The 18426-nt window shown below is 40.3% G+C and overlaps 2 protein-coding genes across 2 annotated transcripts in view; one reads left to right on the top strand and one right to left on the bottom strand.

Annotated features, from left to right (window-relative positions):
* Positions 1-388: 388 nt before the first annotated feature.
* LOC117542264 (kelch-like protein 10) lies at positions 389-5637 on the bottom strand. The gene is made up of 5 exons (XM_034209833.1): positions 5444-5637; positions 3423-3912; positions 2243-2848; positions 1365-1514; positions 389-745 (listed from the first exon to the last, which is right to left on the bottom strand). The coding sequence occupies exons 1-5, from the start codon at positions 5575-5577 to the stop codon at positions 389-391; spliced, it is 1737 nt and encodes a 578-aa protein (XP_034065724.1). The 5' UTR covers positions 5578-5637.
* A 1729-nt stretch (positions 5638-7366) lies between these two features.
* il17rd (interleukin 17 receptor D) overlaps positions 7367-18426 on the top strand; it is a 45809-nt gene continuing 34749 nt past the window's right edge. The window contains exon 1 of the mRNA XM_034209816.1: positions 7367-7499. Coding sequence (XP_034065707.1) covers positions 7380-7499 — 120 coding nt within the window. The 5' untranslated portion in view covers positions 7367-7379. The remainder of the gene's footprint in view (positions 7500-18426) is intronic.

Below are 18426 nucleotides of genomic sequence, written 5' to 3'. Positions count from 1 at the left end.
GAATCAAAACAAATTTGCCTAATTGAACCCTAGCCTATTAGCCTTTTATTTGTTGATACAAATGTTTCAAAAAGCTTGAATTAGCTATATACAATACAACCAATTGCTAACATTATTTGATTTGGAAGATAAATGATGCACTCTGGGTCCAATCTGTGAATAAAATGTTGATCAAACTGGTCTGGTTTGATTGTCAGCCTCAATACACTACACTATCAAATGTATTTTAATATACTGTATTTATATAATTATTGTTGTTATATATTGTAGTACATGATTCTGATTATAAATATAGGTATAAAACAAATAATAAATCTAATGTACAACATGAACAACACTGTAATGCAGATAAGTTTTCTTTATTTTTGTTAAATGTCATGGCTGAGGTTCAGAAGGATGCTCCTGGAGTTTCCTCCAAGTTAGGGAGTGTCAGAGGACCACGAGGGAACAAGTCCTCCGCCATGCTGTTAAGTCCTTGCAGAACACAGCAGCTCAGGCCGCTGCGGGGCGTCTCCACGAAAGAGACGTAATACCACATACCGGCTTCGTCGTCATAGCGGTTCACATCCAACATAGTGGACGAGCCACTGTGTCCTCCCACCAAAAAGAGCTGGTCGTCCACCACCTCAATGTCAAAGTAGCTGCGGGGATCATGCATAGATGGTGTGAAGTTCCAACTGTTGGTTTCAGGGTTGTAGGCCTCAACAGTGTGCAGGGAGAGATCCACGTTCATTGTTCCACCAACCTTGAAGAGAGAGTGTGGAATGGTCAGTGTTTAGATCATTTCATTAGTACATGAACAAGTCTTTCATTCAAACCCTTACTAAAAGGTAGGGCTGGGCCTGGGAATATGAAACATTTCAAATATCACAATATTTTTGAACAAAAATCCATGATATCAATATTGTGATGATAGTGTAGTTTTGGTGGAGCTCATAGGACTGACAAGTAATGCGACGTATATCAATATTGTGATATGGGACTTAATGGCGTCTTTAATTGTGGATATAATATGGTAAGTGTTTGTCTTTTCCTCGATTAAAGGCTGCCTTTTAGTAAAGTCAGTCAATAAACCAATATAACTGATGATTATTTATAAAAAATGTAATATTCAAAATGTCACATTTTTTGCCTTACATGGCATCAGTTTCTCTGTGACACTCCGTAATAGTACACATGCACAACTTCACATTCAAAGTGCTACCCTTCAATGGTACATTTACATTAATAAGAAGTGGATTTATGACCACTCGATGTTCTACTGGTCCAACCAATTCAACACCAAAAATAATCTTTGGTAAATGTTTGCACATCTCTAACGGTGCCACTCCAACAATCAAAGCATATTACTGCCTCACACTTACTGCATAGATGCGGTTTCTGTAGGCAGCGACCCCCAGGCCACTGCGGCTGGTCCTCATGGCAGAGATCAGGGTCCACTGGTTGAAATCTGGGTCGTAGCATTCAGCTGTGGAGAGGCTTCGATGCCCGTTATAACCCCCGCAAACATACACCTGCAGACAGGCTTGAGAATGTTACATTTAATATGTATTCCACTACAATTACAGTCAAAATGAACGTGTAAGTAAAACACGTTTTACATTGCTATGGTCAGTAAAGGCCTACACTGCATGCAGAATGTTTACTTCTATTTTGATGGTATATGTTTTTCTTTGTAGAAAAAACGGTTTGGTTGAGTGTTTGTTTATCAGGGTTTTAAAAAACGACTGTGCCTGATTTTGGTCAAACTTGTTGAAAGGGTGGGGCATGCACTAAGGAAGAACCCACTCAATTTGGGGTTGGAACCAAAACACAAAATAATATTTTTTCCCTTTTATAAAGATTTGAGGCCCTTCTGGGAGATCTGCACTCTCCAAGTATCCAGACAGTTTCAACAAACTGACTTTATAAAGCAATATCTATCTGAATTCTGTTTACATAAGTCAACTTGTTAACGACTGGTCATACTAGACCAAGTAAGGCTACTTTTTTTACAACTCTTGAGTGTATTGAACTAAACAAGCATTCAACCACTCTCGCAGTTTCCTACATCAATCTCTACGTACTAATCAGGGCACATCTACACATTTCAACCCACGTTTATAACATCAATAATTTGGCTAGCATGGACATTACTTCAGACTTAATAATGAAGTGAAAACAATGTGCAAATTAATTCTGATTATCAGGATTAATTGACAATGTACCTTGCAAGGTCATTGCTAGTTTCTGCTTCACCCACCTTGCCATTTAGAGTGGTGGCGCCAGCCCCACTCCTCCTTGAGTGCATCTGTGCCACCATGGTCCAGCGGTCATTCTCAGGCCTGTAGCACTCGACAGTGTTAAAGCAAGTCACTCCATTGTATCCTCCAATGGCGTAAATGCACTCATTATGCACAACAACACAGACGTAGCCGCGACAGAAGTTCAAGGGGACCACCTGGTGCCACGTGCGAGTCACAAGGTCAAACTTTTGCACAGTATTCAGGTAAAGCTCAGTGCAGATGCCTCCGATTAAGTACACAGCGTTGTTGAGGACTGCAGCACCGTGGTAAGCACGACGGATCTGACCAGCGCTGACAGTGACCCAGCAGTCAGCGCGGGCATCGTACGCCTCGAGGTCGGTGGCGTGCACACCGTCTCCTTCGCCTCCGGTGACCAATAAGATGGTGGAGGGCAGGCGGGGTCGACTCAGCATATTTTTGTAGATGGATTTTGAGTATCTACTAAAATTCAGAGAAACTTTCAGGGCCTCATCGAGGATGGGAAAACATTTGATGCTGTTCCTCACCACATTGTTGTCCATCACATTTTGGAGGTAATAAACGTTCATCAAGCCTAGCCGCACCTGGACACATAAGAGAACAACACTTAGAAACGTATAATGAGTACAAGAACATTTGAGTGTAACCTTTTTTTTACAAAAATAAATGGTTATGGAGTTTTCTTTATTTTATAGTTCAATACTTTTTTTATCTTTTATTATATTATATTTTTGAAGCGAACTATTTAGAGAAAATGAACATTCTTTGAATTTCTTATTATAATATTAAGTTTATTAATATTTGTTTTTATTGTTTTAAATGCATATTCAAATGTATTTAATGCATTATGTTTATCGAATTAGAGTGTGTAAGCGAGGGTGCTAGAGTGTTTGAAAAACAAACAAAAAACATCAAGAGAGAAGAATAAAAGAATGAATTAATAAAAACATTTAAACATTAAATACATAAATGGATGAATACATAAATAAATAAATAATAGAGTGCAGGAAAAATGGAGCTTCTAATAAATGCCTTGTTTTTGTTTTTTTCCTTTACCAAATTGTGGGCTGTTTTTGTACAAATTAAACCCAATTGGTTTTGAAGAAATTAAACCCCCGCTGTGTCAATCTGAATACATCTAGATTATTGTTTAGTTACCTTGGACAGCAGCTCAGAGATGTGACCATTTCTCTGATCTGGCTGGTAGTTAATCCAGCTGAGGATCGCCTCAAACACTGTGTACTCCTCGCTCACGTTGAGGTGGTCGCTCTCAATAATGGTGGTCAGCTGCTCAATAGAGAGATTCACAAGCTCCTGGGAGACAGACACTATCTCCTTAAAGCTGTGCAGGATGTAGAGGAAGACTTTTTTACTCTGTTCCGGCATGTAGTAGACACTCATCAGCTTCCAGATGCCGATGCAGTTCCTCGGGGACAGCTGGTCCTCCAGGAAGAACCAGCAGCTCTGAACCAACCCCGTCACCAAGAGCTGGTCTGCAGCTGCCAAAAGCTCCACCACGTTATCCTCCGTCACAGGAGCAGAGTTGGTGTAGGCATAGTTGATGATGAGGCTCATCATCTCAGACGACACCCCGGGGATGGTGTACTTCTGCTTTTTGATGGATGCCCAGGGTCCGGTAAGGAGAGCGCTGTGGGATCAGGGGATCAGGGTTTTAGAAAGGAAAATACGTAACAGTCTCATAATAAGTAGACCTTTTGGAAAAATCAGTCACAGATCTGCTCTTCATAGATAAATGACTGAGTTGATTATTGATCATCAACCCATGCGCTTCTACTGCGACTTGGCTTATGAAGTCTTGTGAAAGTTGCCATTTCTATAGCACTTGAATAGGGTATGGCCTATCTGAAGCTAAGTCTCAGGATTCTTTCTATTCGGAGTTTGTATACTCGTGGTTGAGTGCATTTAGTGTAAGTCCCTTTGGATGACTATCAGCTTAATGAAAATGAATTATTTTTCAAAGCTAAATTATGACAAAGAATTTTTAAGACCAATCATCAGCTCATGATGATCAGCTGGACGCGCACCATACGATGAGTGGTAGTGACAATACTTGTCAGCAGCAAAATAAATCTGGAGGCACTGCTTACTTTGCCTTTTCTTTCTTACATCTTTTTCTCGTATTTTTTCTATCTTCTGAAAGAGTGAATTGATTTAGCCCCACAGGCATCTAAATCATTCCAAATAAAATGTGTTTGTGGAGTAATCACAGTTTCTTTACCATGTGCAATCAGTGTGACAAGTAGACACTTTGTTGAAGCAAAACAAACAGGGACATAAAAGACATTAGTTTCAAATGTATTGTTATCACATACTACACTGAGAAAACTCAAACGTTGACTTTAATTAAATGTATGATGATGTTGACAGATATCACATAACTGTAGGTTAGTTAAAAGCAACAATATTACGTTTAAATACAAAATATTAGGTTCAACTTGACTAAAGTCAATGTTTCAGTTTTTTCAATGTAGTACTGAGACAACAAAATGCAGTTTAGCATCTAAGTGCAAAAAGCAGTAAAAAGTGCAAGGTAATGCATTTTATTTGATTGTTTATTTCTTAATGGAGCACAAATCAATGGCCCACACCTCAGGGTGTATAGCTTAGGCTGATTTGCAATGCTGGTCCCATGGGCCTTTAAGCCAGATAAAACTCAACAACAAATACACGAGATAATACAAAACAAAAACACAACTATATAGGTCGGTACATTATAACACAACATTCAACAAAAATAAAGAGAGAACAATGACAATATGACAGGTTCCTCTTTAAAAACGGTTTCAGTTTGAGTTTTTCAATGGTACTAAATTGAATAATCAGTAATATAGAGAACAAAAATACAATTATTATGAACATGATAAGATGTATACAAAGGTGTACTATTTACTAGTGGCTGCTTCTTCAACACTTTGATATGTTCACTTGTGTTTATGGTGCTACTTTTTATTGTACCTAGTGTACTAATTTGATGTTTATACTGCTTGTGTCTTTATTTCATGTTTTAATCAAATCATTTTGTGTTTTGCCTTTTTGTTGCCTTTTGATTTTTAGATGTAGTACAAATAGTGTGAGCAGTTTGAGGGTTTTATCTTTTCACAGACTTGCTGAAAGTGTATGATTTTACAGCCTTTGCTCTTCTGAGATGAAGTACTCACCGAAAGTACGAGCTGCAGCTACAGAGGATGACCTTATGAGCGTCAATCTTGACTTTACCCACTTGTATTTCCAGGTCACAAAGTTCCCTCTTCACACGCATTTCAGTTAGGACTGCAGATGTCATGCCATGCATCCTTTTCTCCACCTGGCTCCTGTGAGGGTCTAATGCGCTGGAAGCTTGTCCTGGTGTACTCATTTTTTTGGAAAACATTTTTGCTCTCTGTAGGTCCTCATAAAGTTTGTCTGGATATTTGTATCTTCCTCATAGTAAGTACAATGTCAAAACTCATACAAAATCTTTCACTATGACAACAAAGAGTTTGAAACTGATGGAACTGTCACTCTGGAAACCCCTCATGTGCATGATTCAAACCAACACAGTTAAAAGAGATGCAAAACAGGTGATAAATACAATACATTATATTTCTTTAGTTCCACATTAAGGGATATTTTCAGTGTTTCAGCAGCAGAGGGACATTGCAACAACAAGAGGAAGTACACAAGTATTAGAGATAAGTTAAAACACAAAACAAAGGACAGAATTCAAATAGCATGTGATTTAAAATGTATTGCACAGGAAACGATAGATGGTTGTTGATATTTTTCTTTGAATGAATGAATGAATTGTCAGTCAACTCATTACTGTGCTACAAAAAAAAAAGGAGGCTGGTCCTAATTAGCAAGATAGTATACATACATATGTGCGGTACGGTAATAATAACAACTAGTATTTGAGACATATTCTAGACTGCATGTCTGTTAAATCAGTTTCTATTGGTGATGGTTTGTTCTAAAAAATGGAAAATGGATGAAGATCATTGTCTCAATTGTGACCCTGTATGATTGTGCCTGTTCTTTAATAAAAATACATTGAAAAGAAAAGTCAGTTTTTTTTGTCAAATGTCCTGAGGGGGATATTCATTTCCTATGTTGCTATGTCTGCAGGAAAAGGGAGCACAGTTAGAGAAGAGTTGTTACTAACGTTTACCACAAGAGGGCGAGCAGTGCAGCTAGGAATACACGTGCTGAATCCAAATGTGTCGTACATCTTGCAAACCAATGGCTGATTTCTCACATTGTTACTTTGTCATTACAATGCAACAAAAAAGACACAAATTATTATAGCAATGCATTTGTACTTCTATTTTCGCATAATATCACAGTTGTAGGTCTTCGTGCTATTTGTTGACAAGAATTATGTTAAAGACACACTTTTATGTAAGTAATGTTTTTTTATGTACTAGCATGTGTATTTCCCTTATCTGTTAGTTTGCTTTTGATATGTGTCTGATAATGGTTACAGATGTGAACAGTACAATGTTTGCTTGTGAAACGGAAGTTCTCAAACACAAAGTAGGCCTACCTCATAATTGGTAAAGTGTACTAGGGTAAATGTACTTCGTTACATTTAAACAGCCGGTTAAATCCAACTTTATCAACTCCCCCTAAATTAAAAGTAGCTCCATATGCCAACTGCAACTTTAGAGTGATAAACACGGATAAATAACTATAATCCAATGACAATATCTACAATGGGCCATTCTGCATATGGAGTATTTTACTTTTGTTATACTTTTAGTATATTTTGATGCATATACTTTTGTAGTTAAGAAACATTTATAAATGCAGAACTCTCATACGAGTATTTTTAAAGTGCAGTTCTTTTTTTAAATTATTTGTTATTACTAATATATTCAAGTGGAGTAGGATACAAGGAACTTCAATTAGGAAACAGGCTTGAGTAATTGTACTAAGTTACTTTCACCTGCAGGGTAAAACTAAATAGTAGTGAACACACGCACACGCACACGCACACACACACACACACACACACACACACACACACACACGCACACACACACGCACACGCATGCTCACCCAAACACACCTCCTTCTCTCTCCTCTCTCTCAGAGTTGTTCAGACTTGAGGGAGGAATGGCGGCCCCTCTGAGTTTCTTCATCACTCTCTCGGGTTTATTTTTGTTTTTAAATGTCTCTTGTGGATCTACGACCTCCGGCGGCAGAAGAGCAAACCAGGAGCGATGCGGCTACAAGGTAAACACTTAAAAATATACCTTTACCTGTTTGTTTAACCGCATTATAGTTAAAGCTGCTGTTGCTGCGTCGTCTCAAGTGTCCAAAAAAAGTTCACTTTTTGCAGATGTTTCGTTGTGTTTTCTGTCACATTTATGTAGAAGTAAAGACACTTTTGCTATCTTAATAAGCAGATGACATTAACTTAAGTGTGAATACAGCTTTGTTCAAACAGTCTTTTATGCGCAGTGTTTTTTAAGACAGGTTGAGTTACCTTTACCTGTCGCAGCTCCGGTTCGGACCATTTTTACGGAACGTAACCAAACTCCAACTTTAAAAAGCGCCAATTTTAGGATAATTTGCTATACTGTAAATATGCAGACAAAACAAAAACACTTTGAACTGTTTCTGAATAACACTGGTGTCCTGTTTAATTCGGCACAAATGTAGTCTACTATAGAGGATTTAAATCCAAAGAAATCAACATTTTATATCTGGTTATCACCATTCAATTCCCAAAATACAACAATGCGACTATGGTAAACCTTAGACTATGGTTTGTGTTTGAGTACTGGAGAGTGACTCCCAAAGCTCATGTTTATGTACTTTTATTGGTTTTGGGAACAGACAATTTGAATGAATTGTTAAAACTCTAATAACATAAACGTTTTAGCCTACTTTCTATTTACTTACAATAAATAAAGTAGATTGTAAGACCTGTGCTGTCTGCTTTAAACCAAACTCATTTGAAGAAAATACATATTGGAGGAGGTTTCCTTATTTTAAAGCATTTTTCTATTTTAAGTTTATTGTCGGTAGGATATTATACTATTGGTGTAATTGCATACATTTACTTACATTCTGCATATGTACAATTTACCAAAGAGCACATGTAACCCTAAATCCACCAATCTAAAGGTTTTCTTTTGCAGGCTTAACAGACCAAGAGAATCAATGTTTAAAGTGCACCTATCATGCTATTTTTAGGCAATAGCATAGGTCTCAGATATATAAAAAACATGTCTATGAAGTGTTTTGCTCAAAATAACAAACAGATCACCCATTCTAGCCATGCCTCATATCCCTCTATTTCACTTCCTGTTTCAAAAGTGCTGATTTTGGGTATAAAGCTTTAAAAAAATAAAAAATTGATAAACAATTAAAAAAAAAGAGGCGGCTGAGCTCATGCGGGACCCGGCAGCTACTGTCTAAACTAAATGCTGCCGTGATGAAACGCCATATCATGGATTATCAAGGATTATCTCTGAAACAGTATGGAGCTCAAAGGCTTTCTCTCTTGCCGGTTATACCACAAGATGAGTTCCTTTTTATATCCAGCTTCTTCACACACATGCTCTCCAGTATAGGTTAGGGTTAGGGTTAGCATTATCATTGTTTCTGATAGCAACGTTTCTGATTGGGCCGTGGGTCCACATTTCCGATATTACGTCATATCGGACACAAATCTGGATCAGCTCCGTTGTACCCCCGTTTTTAGAGATTTGGGTACGGAGGAAAAGAGAGAAGGTTTTATTTTCTGACGCTGCGTGAGTTCCCTGACACACCGGGGACACATATTTATGTAGAAAAGACATCAAAAAGTGCATTTAGCATGATAGGTCCCCTTTACAGCAGAAATGACAGTAAAAAGCTTCTACTTGGTGCTGAGTTATAGATATTTCAGAGGGATAAAACACAGGGCTTCCACCCTTCTTTGCATTTGAGTGTTGTGGTTAAGGGGAATAAAAACGCTGATTTCCTGCCTTTTGTGTGATCTGTTAAGAACATTTGATGTGGAAAACAGGAATCTGTGAAGTGATGCCCCTCCTCCACCCTGCTCCGCTGCAGCTTTGTTTCTGCCCATGAATAATGAACCACTTTTTAGCCTGCACCATCATTACTACAGGGGTCTAATGTGTGCACCACTGTGTGAAAAAGGTTCAGGGTGTTCAAAAAAGTGCCATTAGTTAAGTTTTAATCAGATTTCAGTAACCAAAAAAACTAATTTCTGGTATCAAAAATGTCTTAAGATACCTCAGAACTTGTCTTTCAATCTTTACTCTGATGCAAACCAATTTGTTTTATACCTTTTTTCTTAATAAGAACATCTATTGATATTATCTTACAATAATTATTAAATGTTATTGCTCTCAGGTTATGTCCCCTGTGTCGTTTTGAGACGTTTGACAATATTAAGTATTTTTTCAGTTATAAATTATCTGTAAATGACTTTCAAGCTTTATTGACCAATCAATAATGTACTTTTAAACTTAACAAGGTAAACTCCCAGATGCTGTTTACTCATACATACAACAGAACAATCAGGATTATCAGGGGGGGTGGGGGGGGGTGGCATGGCATGGCATGGCATGGCATGGCATGGAATTGGGATATGTATTTTTTTAAATCCTCTGGAGCAGAGAGGAGCTGTGGATTATTGTTATTGATTCATGCATCAGTGTTTCTTAGGGTCGAAAACACTAAACTCACAACTTAAAATGAAAGCGTTTAGTTTATTGTGTTTTACAATAACTTCTTAAAGTTTAGTTCATAATTGTATGTATTTCACATGCACGTTTTCCTTTTCCTGTCCATCATTATTAAAAAAACAAGCTCATTTCTGTTAGAAAATCTGAATAGTTGGCAGTTGTTGATTAAATATTAATTTAACGAATTAAGTTTTCGTGTGTGAAGCAAAGTTAAAAAGACAAAGCTTTTAGCAAGTTATTTGACAATTTTTGAGATGTTTAAAAAGTGAGTGATGTGATTTCCTTCATGTTTCTTTTGTGGAATGTGTGTGTGTGTGGTTTTAATTTTCCTGTGTTGATAGATGACTCCTACCTACCTTTGATGCCTTGTGTGTGTATTCCTGTGTGTGTATTATCCTGGTTTCCTCTCTCTGGCTTTGAAGTGTTTTCTACAGGAAGCTTCACACTGTTTACTCTGCTGAAACATTCCTTCCTGCAACCCCCAAACACACACACACACACACACACACACACACACACACACACACACACACACACACACACACACACACACACACACACACACACACACTCCTCCCCCCTCTCGCTCCTGCTTCCCTTCTCCTTTCAGAAACACACACACATCAAAGGCTGCAGGATGGGGGTGTGAGGACCTGCTATTCTACAGGTGTGAGGTTATTAGAGCTCAGTGTGTGTGTGTGTGTGTGTGTGTGTCCCATAAATACTCTGCTAGTTTTACATGTCAGCTACCTTTGGAAAGGGTCCTGAGTAGACAGAGTAGATTACATTGTCTTTAATCTCAAAGCAATTCATAATCTTTGTTTCCATACTGTATAATGCAGTACAAAGTGCACCATTTTACTCATGTTCATTTAAATCTTTACTTCTTTCTTAATTTGAGGAACTATTACGAAATTCTACACATCCTCAGGATAAATATAGAACTTCTGATAAAACTTAACCATTCCCATAGGGAGGCTGTGGCGCAGTGGACTAGTGTGCTGGTGTTCGGATCAGGGGAGCACAGGTTCAAACTAGGGATGCTCCGGTCGCCAATTTTGGGGGCGAGTGGGCGGGGCCTATGGGGATCTTCCATTTAAAGTGATGTTTAAAACTCAGTTAATGGGGCTCATTCACTGGCGCGTCCACAACCAACATAATTATTACATTCAAATTAAGTACATTATTCAAGTTTACATTAACTTTGGATAATAGCACGGGAGAAATGAGCCGAAGTGCTCTCTTTTCCTCTCTCTCTCTCCCCCTCTCTCTCTCCCTCCTCCCTCTCTCTCCCTCCCCTCCCTCTCTCTCCCTCTCTCTCCCCCTCTCCCTCTCTCTCTCTGCCTCTCTCTCTTGCCCCTTTCACACCAACGCGTTTTCAGCTCCGGCTCGGAGATGGAGCCTGAAAAGTGCCGGTTTTTCCTGTTCACACCGCAGCGGCGCCGGCTCTTAGCTCCGGAATCCGGTTAACTTCCAGCTCCAAAAAATTGTCGGTCTAGAGGCAAGAGCTTCGGAGCTAAGAGGTGGCGTCGCTTACGTCTGTCTTACGTCGAGGCGTGCAGGAAACTAAACCCACCTCCCCTGAACATGGGTCGACTGTCATGCCTGCCTACAAGCAGTAGTGCTTATAAACACACTTTATAAAGTCAGGCAACACTAACCAGGCTTCGTGTGATTCTGTTTATTTGTACCTTACTTTGACCATCCGTTCGCTGTTATTGATCATTGTGGAGAGAGGCAGACGTGTTGTTTTGTATTATAGCAACTATCGGATGGAATCAATACATGGGCTGCACAGGTTGTCGTGTCCGACTATCACAAGTAGAATCATAATAAAAATACGCCGGTAAAATGTGCCTGTAGAAAACGGTTTATGCCACAATAGGATAGCAATAGCAAGTAGTCAGTTTAGCTTCGGTTGCTATGCTAACATCACCCATTTTATACCAGAGAAACTTTCATAACAGCGTTGTGATACCAAACAGCGTCAATTCAGACTGACACACATTCACTTAGTCTAAGGGGTCTGCAACCTTTTTGACCAAAAGAGCCATTTTGCTCCTTTTTCCAAAACATTTTTTTGTCTGGAGCCGCAAAACATATTTCATAGTTTTTTATTGTTATATCAGACAAAAACTACAGTTTTTTTGCATTTATTAGGCTATTTATTACATGATATAAAACTGTTAACCTCTAATAAGAAACAAAGAACTCTTATAAGGAGAATTAAAAATAATACACAGGCCTACTTTAAAATAAATTAAACACAGCACTTGGGGAGTCCTCTGCACATTTGAAGGAAAAAAAATATATTATTAAAATGGGCCCACTTTGAAATAAATAAAACATATAGCTGCACCCTAAAAAGAGTTAAAGGTAGGGTAGGTAAGAATGGAGAAACCAGCTCGAGTGCGCTAGAATTTGAAAGTACACAACCGGAAAAAATCTGCCACTTCCTTCAGACTTCCTTACAGAGCCCCTCCTCCAACACACACGAACGCGCACATGACCAATGAGGGCACGAGATAAGTTTGTGCACAGATGGAAGGCTGACAGGCAGGTAGGCCATCCTGTTACTTTAGCCGGGCCGGCTCAGATGATTGGTCGTGCTTTTTACAGTACTACGGCTTCCAGAGATTATTTTTTGTATGTATTTATTGTCAAAGCATTTAATATATTCATTGCTATCGGGACGTTAAGAGCATTCCATGGAATATAACAAAAAGTGTTTTCTGAAATAAATTACATACCCCATTGAATTATGACTGAAGATCGTCAGCTGTCTTCCTCTCCCGTGTTGTTCCTCGATACGTAAAGGCTGCACCACCGTTGACAACTTCTCTCTACATATCAAACATACCGGTAAACCAGCATCGTTTGCTGTGAAAGCATATAACTCTGTCCACACATAATTAAATCCTGTGTTCCTCCGGTACTTTTCTTTGATTTATCCATAGTTCGCTCATTGAGCCGGGGGTCAGGTTATTCGCCTCCAAGAAAAGGCGCTCGCGCGGGACCGTAGCAGGATGTTACGCATATTTTAGTTGACCTAATAAAACCGTTTTATTTTTTATTTATGTGTCACAGTACCACCTCAAAATACAAGATACGAAACATTTTCAACCATGCAACAAAATATAAATAGTCCTACAAATACTTTTATTTTATTTCCTTCTTATTTTTGTCTAAACTCAAGGGAGCCAGAGCAGAGGGCTTAAAGGGCCGCATGCGGCCCGTGGGCCGCGGGTTGCCGACCCCTGACTTAGGCTAAGGGGAACTGGGGATATGTATCAGCTGCTTGTGTGGGTCGGACAGTGAATACTTTAGAGCGGCCGCTGCAGTGTGAGCTAACCGGGAGCTAACGGGAGAATAAACTCCCGTGGAAGAGCAGCCAACACTGCAGCGGTCGGTAAATGCTGCAGAAACACATTAATAAACAATGAACCACGGCACTCTGGAGCAAAGTATAAGGTTGGAGAAGTCGTTATTTAATTGAATCTGGCTTCATGTGATTAAAAGCAACACGATCATCGACCCGATGCAGTTCCCCGTTGTTGTTGTTGTTGTTGTTGTTGTTGTTGTTGTGAGCGCCGTAATGCCGTTGGGGAGCAAATCAGCGATGTAAACGGTGACGTCATGACGCAGCAGCGGCAGCACCAGTCGGGTGCTGGGCGGTGTGAACAGAGCGGGAGCAGAAAAGGGAAACCGGAGCTGAACCAGAAAAGCTCTAGCTGGGAGCTAGAAAGGGAAAAGCGCTGGTGTGAAAGCCGCATCTCTGCCTCTCTCTCTCCCCCTCTCTCTCTGCCTCTCTCTCTCCCCCTCTCTCTCTCTCTCTCTCGCTCTCTCTCTCGCTCTCTCGCTCTCTCTCTCGCTCTCTCTCTCGCTCTCTCTCTCTCCCCCTTTCCCCCTTTCTCTCCCCCTTTCTCTCCTGTCAGTATCTCATGCAGCTCACTGATCCAGTAATGAGTGACCCGACCAGAGGTTGCGCTAGACTTTTTTGCTGCCCGTCATTTTGACGGACAGGATCGTAAAACTTCCGTCAAAATCCAGAATTACCCCAGTCGGCCTTTACACAACTCTGACGGGGGGGGTGGGGGGGGGAAGCATGCTCGTGAACTGTCAACGGGGGGGGGGGGGGGGAGGGACAGTTCACATGTGCCGTGTTATGCATGGCTGCTGCACCTCGCTGTTCCGAGTTTGTTCTAATCTGTCAAAATGACGGACTGCTTTCAGATTTGTCCGTCATTGTTCAAAAAAATCCGTCATAGACGGAAAATATTCGGTTAACGCGACCTCTGGACCCGACAGTGAAGAATAAATATATTTATAACTAGTTTAGCTTGTTCCAGAGGTAGATAAAATAGCTAAGTGTGTCTAACTCTTAGTGTGTGTGTTGCTCACCGGTCCGTCACAGCGGGCGGAGCTGCAGGACTGCTTCACACACGTTGCATACCGCAATTTTATTGTCCTTTTCGGACACCTTAAAATACTGCCAGACTGGTGCAGCCATTTTGGCGAGCTTGTTTTGCAGTGCACAGAGAAACGTGTCATGTATTTTACGTCATCATTTTACGTCATGCGATCGGCTCTCGCGATCTGCCTTTTAGAGAGTACCGATCGATCGGCAGAGAGTGAGTATCGGCCGATATCGATCGGAGCATCCCTAGTTCAAACCCCACTGCAGTCAACATGTCGTTGTGTCCCTGGGCAAGACACTTCACCCCAAATTGCTCACAGTATTGAGTATGTAAGTCGCTTTGGATAAAAGCGTCTAACAAGTAACATGTCATGTAATGTAATTCCCTCCTCGATGTAAAGTTGTGATCAGTCAACCTTTACAGATGTCCCGCCGCTTAGCCTATCACGTACAATGTGTTGAAGCACTAGCCAATACTAGTGCAAGTGTTATATAGTGATGTCACTATGAACCTGGAGTAAACAAAGGAGTCCAATGGAGGTGTTTGAGGCGGTGTTTACGCGAGAACGGAACGGAACGGGTTGTATGTGCTACTTTTCTCTCGCGTATAGCCCGTTCGTTCACACGAGGCTGTAACGGAACCGCGGAAACGGACCCCGCAAACGATAATGGGTCCCAAGGTGGATAGATCTGCAACCGGAACGCTCTGGGGGCCAAACGGCTCAATGTGTACGCCCTATACGATCATTTCCTGATAATGATGAAGCCATAGCCCCACCTCTGCTGCTCACTGCTGTAGCATGGTCAGTAGCTACGGTCAGTAGCTACTGCTACTGACCATGCTACAGATGTTAGTGCAAAATCTACAGCTCCTCTACCACAACCATCAGCAACAAGTGGACATGGAGAATTACATGTTGCTAAATCTACCGCGGGGCATAAATAGAAGGGCAACCATGCTCGGGGGTCTTCTTCGCTGCTTTTGGTGTATTTTGTGGCAGAAGTACAGCGCCACTTACAGGCCCGGCATATGTACTACAGCGTCTCTCTCCAGATGTCTCGTGTGAACGGACACGTTAAATGAGCCGAATCCGTGTTAACGGACTACTTTTTTGATAACGAATTCGGTCCGTTTGCGCTCCCGTGTAAATGGGGTCTAAGGCAGAGGTGGGGGGAGTGTGTGGGAGAGAAACTCCCTCTGGAGGGAACACAGGGATTTGAGCCTTTGCAGACCATTTACATGCACACAAAAACATATAACAGATTTCCGGAAAGGAAAAACCCCCAAAAGCTAAAAAGGCCTCTTTAACTTCATATGTATAGGGCTGTATTGATCTTCCTTTTAATCTTAACACAGGTGATGCATCACTGATCTTCGTACTGCACACACTCTTTTCTGTGTGTTTTTCCGGTGTGTGGAAACTCAGTAAAACCCAGAAGCTGATGTAGGAAACAGTCCCTGCATGTTTCATAAATCAGGTTTGGCTGCAGAGAGCAGGAATGAGGGATGATTTAGGACGATGTAAAGTCTCCCTGGTTAAACATCTGCTAAAAACATCACATGTGTCTCAGCGGAGGAAGACACGGTGAAATCATTCAACCTCTCCTTCATTCTCCCTTCTTTTCAAAGCAAAGCGTTTCTAACTCACGTATTCCATCATTCTCTGGGGCTTCGGTGTGTTTTTGGCATCAGAGATCCGTACAAATCTTCACGGCTGGTTAGGCGTTCAATATGAAACACGTGTGCTTTTTTTCTTGTTTTCTAGTGACTAAAGTAGGCAGGAGGAAATATTTCTTCATTGATCAACACGCTTTAATGTAGTTTAAGGCTAAAGAATCAGATCAGAAAATACATTCAGGTATCACCTCCATGACGGATGTTTTTTTGATTGTGTAGTGAACATTTGGAGAGTTTTTATCTGCATACTTAAGCCAACGTTGTTCCAAGGAATATTTTGCCCGAAAAATTAAGCATGGTATTTTCAATTCAGCTCAGATTTTTCTCACAATGCACAACATTGGTTCATGAAAATGTGGTTTATTTACAGAGACATTATTTCGTTTGTTAAAATATCTTTATTTGACTGTTTTAAAATATTTGTATTGCAAATTCTTACTTTAACTTCTTATTTTTGTACAATTAGTCATTCTAGTTATTGTTTTTTATAAAATTAGTCAACCGCCACCTTACCCAATTTTTCCTAGAATAAGTCAAGTATTGTGATTATTATTCATCGCAAACAACGCTTTTAGTGCATATCTGTAAAAAGACTGGTGGCAGTCACTCTCTCTTTACTGAGTTTGTATCTTTTCAAAGGAAGTCAGGGTTTGTTCCTGCTCCTGTCTCTGTAACGAGCGAGAGGTTTAAAGACAAACTGACACAGCAGGAGAGGAGCAGCTCCTCCTGGAGGAGGAGGAGTGATGAAGAAGAAGAGGGGGGGTGGGGGTCATTGAGGAGCAGTCATGCAGGAGGAGGAAGCTGCAGGTTTTGTTCCTGTGGTGGGAAATCCCTGGTTGGCTGCCCCTGAACACACACACACACACACACACACACACACACACACACACACACACACACACACACACACACACACACACACACACACAGCTATTTCTCAGTGTTTACTTTGTTGCACCTCACTTTTTTTCTCCAGTGTTTTTCTTCCGGTTTTTTGTTCTCGAGCTGCAGAGCTGAGATCAGATGTGATTTGTATATTTGTAAGATCTCACAGGGAATTGATTCAAATGTGGTTCATTTTAAAGAAAAGGTGATCTGAAGATTTTAGTGGTCAAGGGTCAACGTCACTGTGACCTTAGGAAACACATTTTTGGTAATAGTTCATGAACTTACATGCTAATTATTAGTGCTGGGGGGAAAACGATTATTTTGAAAACGATTAATCGGGCGATTATTTGATCGATTAGTCGACTAATCGAACGGTTATTTTTCTGTTGTTCAATTCATAAAAAACGTAATGTAAAAAATTTTTTTTTCACGATACTGTGTCTCAGGGGATCTTAATATTTAAGAACCTATTAATGTGTTATACCAGATTAACGGAAATAATCTCAGCTAACTGACGATACAAACCATGTTTACCAAAACAAACACAAGTCTCATAAGAAGCAAACTAAAATGCTATCTAAATGACCCCTGAGCGAAAAATGCTAACGGACATTGGCACAGAACTCAAGATAAAAGTACCCTTATTACTTATCGTAGCTGCACATACAATATATCCGATTAAAGCTGAGACTCCACAGATTATGTAGGTACATAGTATCATCACTGAGTGATCCGGACTCGCGACAGGGGAAGCAAATACAGTCATCACAACACGTACCTTCACAGAGCTTCTAGGGAGATCGTCTCACCACCGTAGCTGTCAATCTGATCAAAAGATGTGTTCAATGGCATTAAAATGAGAAAAAACGCGGCTGAATCGGTTAATCCATAGGTTTTTAACGTCTATGTATAAAAAAATTATTGAATTTATAATCCATAATTCCATTTTATGTAAAAATCGGAGAGCAAATGCTTGCTGCTAATGGTTGCCACCACAGCTAGCTGCTGCTTCCGGTCAAGCAGCAGTCTCAGTGAGATATAAATATATAAATATCTTTGCGTTTTGGACTAACTTTAAAATATTCCCATGCTTTTGAAGACCTAGGGCGAGATGTTTTCGTTTGAGGGCTTCGTGCGCAATCCTGTGAGGAGGAGGTGGTAGCCGTTTCAGTCTCCATTGTGTTAGAAGTGCGATTGCGAACTGCTTGTTGCTTTGGGTGACCCACGTGTGTGTGGCGACCATATATACAGTCTATGGTGTCGACGCGGAAATATGTCGTCGACGATATTTTGAAGTCGTCGACGCGTCGCTACAGCACTACTAATTATGCACATTTCACACAAATGCATAATAGTTCAAATTATGAATTGATGCTATTTTGCTAAGAAATGGATGTTAACTGCGAGGCAATTCTATTTATTTTTATTGTGTAGAAGAAGAAAAAGCAGTCACACTTTTTAAGAACTTACTATGTG

This window comes from Gymnodraco acuticeps, unplaced genomic scaffold, assembly GCF_902827175.1.
Source record: "Gymnodraco acuticeps unplaced genomic scaffold, fGymAcu1.1, whole genome shotgun sequence".
NCBI classification, from domain to species: domain Eukaryota; kingdom Metazoa; phylum Chordata; class Actinopteri; order Perciformes; family Bathydraconidae; genus Gymnodraco; species Gymnodraco acuticeps.
This window is presented reverse-complemented; position numbering and strand designations above follow the sequence as displayed.